The sequence below is a fragment of the Agrilus planipennis genome, unplaced genomic scaffold (genome assembly GCF_000699045.2).
Source record: "Agrilus planipennis isolate EAB-ADULT unplaced genomic scaffold, Apla_2.0 scaffold19, whole genome shotgun sequence".
Taxonomy (NCBI): Eukaryota; Metazoa; Arthropoda; class Insecta; order Coleoptera; family Buprestidae; genus Agrilus; species Agrilus planipennis.
The window spans coordinates 467892-475710 of record NW_020438954.1 but is presented as its reverse complement, the minus strand read 5'-3'; the positions used below and the strand labels follow the sequence as shown (position 1 = coordinate 475710).

Below are 7819 nucleotides of genomic sequence, written 5' to 3'. Positions count from 1 at the left end.
TAGGTCTACCCCATCACAACTCACAATCGTATTATTTGTCTTATAATAAATTTAAAAAACAATAAGAGGTTTGTTATAAATTTTATGCCTGAAGAGGTCAACTATAGTTGACGAAAGCTTGCACCAAATACACCAAATATTAACATTGAAATAAAAGTTATACCCAGATTACCACTAAAATTTTTGTTTAGTTTTTATTTAGAATATAAATGCATCTTTCATTATTTTGTTAATGTCAGATAAATTTAGATTGTATTTAGATATATTTAAAAGCTTTTAAATACTAGAAAAGATGTTTTACTATACATATATTATTTGTAAAAATCGATTATATTACTATTCAGTTACTAGGTCAGAAACTTGCTCGTATAATAAAAAAGAAACGAAAGCTTTAACGTTTTTCGCAACTTGCCAATTAGTTTGTGACAAGAACGCAATTTGCATACTGTATGAGGTGTACAACGGTGTCGTCAGTCAGTCTAACTACCGGCAAAATGACCTGTTAATTGTTTTATATTGACAAAATTACGTCAGAATTATACCAACATTGACACGTACTTAAATGAATCAGAAAATGTTGAGAATCGTGAACAGAAATAATAAAGAAAAAAAAGCGCCGATTATGTGTAACATCTAAGCTTGGCAACGAGCAAAATTTTTGTGATAATATTGATTGATTTCACATATTTAGTAAATACTAAATAATCAGTAGATCCTTTTGCCTTTTATCCTTTTAAGGACCAAGTAATGGTAGCTGTTAGCATTGTAGATCGGTTAAAGTTTGAATAGTACGGACTTCTCCTTTTCGACTTCCTGTAACGCGCTTCCGTCGCATAAAATTAGATTCGTTCCGAAATATACTGGACAGTACGTTGGCGTCAAATTGACGCCATATTGAGAATAGTGTTTGTGGTTGTTTACAACAATTTTACTCCACAACATACTAAAGTTTCTTACAATAAAAAATTCCTTAAAGTTTGATGCACACATGCCCGTTTGGTATACTACTATACGCCACACTTGTCTCACCAGTACAACATGGTGGCACACCAGTACAATATGGCGTCGATTCATGATGTCATCTGCATTGGCCAGTATGCTAGGTTATATTTCGGAACACACCCGTTGTAAATAAAGTTAACTAAATTCACTCTGGTGATTGTGATCACAAATAATAGCATTAGAATTTGAAACAATTAGAATAGGAACAACAATAAAATTCAATTTTCACCTGTCGAACTCCATTATGGTTCTTTTCTGAATCTCATTACTACAATAATGGCTGATTCAATGTTACAATTGGTGCCTACCATTGTTAAACCTGCTAAACATGATGTAAAGAGTTGCAGAAGGCTTAAAAATTTAGTTTTGTGTTGCTATGGGTAGAAATAAACTATAAATTACACTATGATGTAACGGATTTTAAACAATCTAGTTTCGCTAATAAATATTTAAATAAATGACTGTTTATTTCACTATTTTCGCTAAACCATGTGTGAGGTAATCGGTGGAATTAAAACACCTCCGAAACATGTGTTGAAGATCCAAAGATAACTTGAATAAGGATTATTTTTACATTCGTATAAACATGAATAATTTATATACTTTCTCATAACGTATACTGTAGTAGATACCGAAATAAGCAAGCGGCATGTTTAGTACGCATGTTGGTACGCATTACGTGCGAACACGAGTGCGGGAAATCGCAATCGTGTTCGGGGTTTTTATAACTAATTAAATCCAAAAATATATCTTTCGTCGCTTGAATAATGAATAATCATTCGCAATGCATTGTATCGGGTGGTCCCCTTTTACCTTTTTTCGAATAGAAATTTAGTACGCGAGAAATTTTAGCAAGCAACTTCCTAGACCTCTAAAACCGAAATCATTTTTCCAAAATACGTTGCCTTGATTTGGAAGACTTCAGTCTATTTTTGATTAAAAGAGTAATGAGGTGTGTTCCTCTCATAAAGATAAGGCTTAAGGAATGGTCTTTAGAAGGGTAAAAACAATCCAAACTACGAACTGTTTAAACAATTATATTTGACTCCATCTGAGCCTTGTTGAATTGTTGATTCAAAAGTCTTCCTTCGTGAAATCCTTCAACTAAAATGAGACGTTGGTGTTGGTTTAGAAAATAGATACTTATTTCTTAGTTTTTTGGCTTTGATTCTGCAAGTTATGAGATATCTTTGATTGATTAATCGTTTCAATCCAAAACGTTAACTGGTCTATAATTGATCTAGATGTAGCAGGATCTATCCAAAGAACTGTGCCAATTTTTTTAGGAAAACAAACAACAATCTTTGTAATATGGATAATAAAAAGCTAATATTATAATTTTTATCTATTATTCGTTCTAAAAGTAGTTAAACGTAGGCCGAACTTTAATTATGATGTTAGTGTTAAATTTTGTTGAAATACGTCAATGTGTAGTAGATCTTTCAATAGAACATGCGACGTAAAATATTAAAATATAAATAATGTTCGACTAGTTATACCACAATTAGCTTCATGGTGTTTATTAATAAATGAAATGTTCGAAAATAATTTAATAGGCACTTACTAAACTTAAAGCAAGTGTTTTATTTTAATGTTATTTTAGAATCTTAAACACTTGGAGTGGACTAACGAAGTAATAGGAAAATTTGTTTCTAAAGTCTATGAGTTTTTTTTATTTGTAACGAAGAAAAAAATGCTTCTAACAAAATTAAAATTTAAATAATCTTGCTTCAAAAAAAGAAAATTTAACATGCAACCTAATGGAGGTATTTATCTTTCACTTTCACCATTTTTAGTAGTAGGTTTTCATCGTAAGCTTAATGGAATGCTTTTAATAATTGGAAAAACTAATTTTTCACAACTTTTTAATAAGCTTTCTTGCGGTTTGCAGGTCTTTTAATAAACAAAAACAAATTAAGATACATATTAATAAAACTTTCTCATAGAATAAAAAAAAGTTTGAAATGTTCACTAACATTTATTAGCTCCAAAAGGAATATTTTGAGAAAATTTAACGAAATATCTCATTTTCAAGCAGAATGCCTTTTATTTTCCATTTTCATTTGTAATTTATTCTGTTCATCGGTCTCTTTTTAAGTTTCCAAGTGTTTAGATTATTTTTGCGTTTATGGATTTCTGTTTAAATCCTGGAAGGGAAGAAATTCATAAAGGTGTTATTAAACTCCATATTGATAAGTAAGTGTAGCTACTCAAAAAAGAATATTAAAAGATCTTGATAAGGGCCAAAAAATTTTACTGAGCGAAACATCGATATCAAAATTCTAAATTATTATTTTTCATTATGTTTTCACCAATTTCACCTTTGGATTTTTAATTTTTGAATGAATTAGTGGAAGAAGATAAAACAGATGATTTATCTAGTTTAAGTTGATAAATGAATAGTACGGACCTCTGCTTCTCAACTTCCTGTAACGCGCTTCCGTCGCATAAAATTAGATTCGTTCCGAAATATACTGGACAGTACGTTGGCGTCAAATTGACGCCATATTGAGAATAGTGTTTGTGGTTGTTTACAACAATTTTACTCCACAACATACTAAAGTTTCTTACAATAAAAAATTCCTTAAAGTTTGATGCACACATGCCCGTTTGGTATACTACTATACGCCACACTTGTCTCACCAGTACAACATGGTGGCACACCAGTACAATATGGCGTCGATTCATGATGTCATCTGCATTGGCCAGTATGCTAGGTTATATTTCGGAACACACCCGTTGTAAATAAAGTTAACTAAATTCACTCTGGTGATTGTGATCACAAATAATAGCATTAGAATTTGAAACAATTAGAATAGGAACAACAATAAAATTCAATTTTCACCTGTCGAACTCCATTATGGTTCTTTTCTGAATCTCATTACTACAATAATGGCTGATTCAATGTTACAATTGGTGCCTACCATTGTTAAACCTGCTAAACATGATGTAAAGAGTTGCAGAAGGCTTAAAAATTTAGTTTTATGTTGCTATGGGTAGAAATAAACTATAAATTACACTATGATGTAACGGATTTTAAACAATCTAGTTTCGCTAATAAATATTTAAATAAATGACTGTTTATTTCACTATTTTCGCTAAACCATGTGTGAGGTAATCGGTGGAATTAAAACACCTCCGAAACATGTGTTGAAGATCCAAAGATAACTTGAATAAGGATTATTTTTACATTCGTATAAACATGAATAATTNTTGAACAAATTAATGTTTAAATTTCATTTTTGAAGTAATTAGAGATAGATTAACAGAAAGTTAAGTTAACAGTAATAGAGAATGAACTTACAAGTAATGATTCTAAATATGATTGCAAATCAGACATATAAAAAAGGCAATCTGTTATATATCTAAAGTTTTACATTTCGAAAACTAACATTTTATTTATGTAAATGATCGGAATAAAAATAAATTAACATATCCCGAGTCTGTCAACGAATAAAATAATTAATTTTCATTGCACTTCTAAAATTAATTAAATAGAAAAGGAAATGCTAATAATATAAACTGTTAGAAGGTTGTCTAACATGAATTTTACATTAACATTAACACCCACCAGTTCTTTTCCGATTCATGTTTATTTACCGTTGATGAATTCAAAAAATTCTCTGCGGAAATAATAGGATTTTAATGATCGTATAAATCTTCGATGAACTGACATGTCAGACTCAAACTGACTTGACTGTTTCAAGGATATGGAAAGGATTTTTACATTTTTTATTGCTTCGTCTTTCAATTTTGCAATTTGTCGTAGGATTGGGTTACTCAACAAAAGGGGCCTTAAAAAACCGTTTGAAAAATGCACAAACTAAAATAGTCATATCGCAATATTATTTGGATAGACAAAAACTAAAAGAAACTAACAAATATATGTATTATGGGTGAATTATTTCTATTGTAATTACACAATTCAATGAATAGTTTTATAATTATGGAAAAGTCTTTAAATGGTTTCTTACTTGATGTCTTTTAAGGTGTGAATTAAAGCGAATACAAATAGAAAAATAACTATAAAAATTGTTATGAATAAATTTGATCCTTACAATTTCAGGGACTTAACAAACAAAGCCTGGATATATCTAAAGCGAAAATAATTTTTGTAATTCATTGTTGTTTTATTGTAGAAGAATTTTGGTACGTACCAAACCGCTACTCTGATTTATTCTTAACTTAAATGTATTTGTTGACAACATTTTAATATTCCTTCAGGCGATTTTCGCCAATTGCAATAAAACTACTAAGTACTTACTCGAATAATCGAGATGATTCTTTTTGGCCACCATTGTTACCAGTTTATAGTTCACGCACTTTCACGCACGAAATTCTAAATAAGAAAAACAACTACAAGTGTCTAGAAATTTGTAGAAAGATTGGCTCGAAGTACTGATCGGTGTTTTTCCCCGAAGAACTTAGATCACTGTTCATTCACTGATATTTACCCAACGATTACCATCTCGTTTTCAACGCCTACCTATTTTCTGTGTAATTTGTACCATTTTGTAACCATGACTTTAAGGTGTATTAACCAACAACTAAAATTAAACTGGTGACGGATTATATTAATTACAAGTTAATATTGTACTTGTTTACAACTTTTTAATATCGAGAGTAACTTCATAACTGACTCAAAAAACTATTATGTGGTACCAGCGTTTGTCTCCGGCCAAGTACCTACTACTAACTTACTGATTAAGTTGCCGATGTTTTTTTTTTAATTGCAAACAAACCGAGTACAAGTCTAAGTACCTTACACACATGCATAAAGTTACGTGGGCTACCTTTGCTTATCTTTATGCTCGTGTTTCACCTGACCGTGTAAAAATGAGTGAGTACCATTAGCGGAATCGGGCGGTTAAAGTACTTCGGTACCACAACGCTGTAGATTTGTTTCTACGATTGCTACGGACATGTTAGTATTACGTTGGTTATTACGTGAATTTTCTTCAGTGGCAGGGTCCTGTCGGAGGATGACATCATCCTTGTGTTGACACTGCTTTATTACACACGCATAAAATTTTGTTGGGCGTTAATTTATTGTTTATTTAAGTTGTTATATGGGGACTTTATAATGTCATTAATTGGTTGTTTGGGTCGTGAAATATGCACTGCATACACATGTACGAAAATTTGAGGTCAGTACGAAATGGGATGAAGGGTGGGAACTTCTTAGACCTACTATGCGTAATAGTATTTCAGTACTGTTGGAAGATTCCTATAAAGTACCAAATTACCTGTTTGATGAACCTAATGTGTAAGGATTTTTGATATCTTTTCGACAAATATATAACTGTATTCTAGGTATTAATCCTGACGTCTCATCGTCATCATAAGGTCGTCAGTCCTAAGACTTGTAGGACACAATATGAAGATTGGAAAAACTTTGACGGTTGTTGTAGAACAAACAAAATAGCTCAAACCCCAACGCCAAAACACGACGCTGTAGTTGTCCGAAGCACTTTTCAGTTCTCAGTTCACTTCAGTCCCTGAAGAAGGTAACCTTGTTACCGAAAAGTGCTTCGGACAACTACAGTGTCGTGTTTTGGCGTTGGGGTTTGAGCTATTTTGTTTGTTCTATGGTTGGACACGCACTTCCACTCTTTCCTAACCTGAGCAAATCTTCGCATTTCCTTCCTAAAAGTACAACATCCCACATCCTTAACTATTTGTGAACAGTAAGGAAGATCGGGGAATGTCAAATAAATTAAAAAGAAACTTACATATTCTTTAACAAAAATTGAAGGCTATTTAATGACAATCGAGGAATCTTAAATTTAAATCAATTAATTTTGAACAAAAATCAAAGAATCTTAAACAGAAAGAAACTTGATTTGGTCATTCCTTTTACACGATGATTTGAGACACTTACTTCCGAAAGTCTTTTGAGTGTGTAATAAGTCTCGTAGTTAATTGGTGTAGGGCAAAAAGGGGAGTTTTTTCTCCTTTATCGGTTAGGTCTACCCCTACTCCTCTTAACTCCTGTTTCTGCTAGCCTTTCATGTCTGAGAAGGTGTCCTACCAACCTATCTCGTCTATTTCTTATTGACTTCCATATGTAGTGACCTCTGCTCTCACATTCTTCCTAAGCCCTCCTCATTTTTAACCTTCTCTATCCACAGTATCCTCACCAAAATTTTTTACCTTCCGTATATTATTCAAATAATACTTTTTCTAGACAGTTGGATAAGTACTTTTGGTAATTATTGAAATATTACAGTCTTAACGATTCAAAATTAGAAATGAACACGTTCAAAATTTCTTGCGAAGGGCATTACAAGGTGTCCAAGATTTAATTAGATATTCTCGTTTTCAAAATGATTTTGGCCCAAATCCGAAAAGCGTACGTTCAACTTTCTGGCTAATTCTGCTATACACAATACGCATATTTATAATTATGACTAAACAATTCAAAATCAAGGGCTTACAGTTACACTATTCAATCATACACTTACAGATTGTCAATTAATGACGAGGAATTGTAAATTACATCGTCAAGTGCAGTCAACGTATGCCACAATTTAATAACATAATCTAGTGTCCTAAATGTGAAAAAAAAATCGGTTGTCTGTAAAGTCGGTTTACTGACGATAGTTGAACGTGACAACGTCATATGAAAATACTGATGGAATGGTTTCATTTTTCAAAAGAAAATTTTAATTTTGTTTGATAGATATTTTGTATGGATATAGAGAAGGAGGTAAATGGAAATGTATTATTGTATAGCAGCTGTCCACGCGGACGCATCGCTCACTCAAGTAGGAGAGAGACAGATGTCGAACGCTGCCGAACGCGGAGGCCGATTGTG

General features: G+C 32.0%; 1 protein-coding gene across 1 annotated transcript in view; it reads right to left on the bottom strand.

Moving 5' to 3' along the window:
• LOC112903927 (puromycin-sensitive aminopeptidase-like protein) overlaps window positions 1–5907 on the bottom strand; it is a 28813-nt gene extending 22906 nt beyond the window's left edge. Inside the window, exon 1 of the mRNA XM_025974901.1 lies at window positions 5267–5907. Coding sequence (XP_025830686.1) covers window positions 5267–5300 — 34 coding nt within the window. The 5' untranslated portion in view covers window positions 5301–5907. The remainder of the gene's footprint in view (window positions 1–5266) is intronic.
• Between the last annotated feature and the right edge of the window lie 1912 nt (window positions 5908–7819).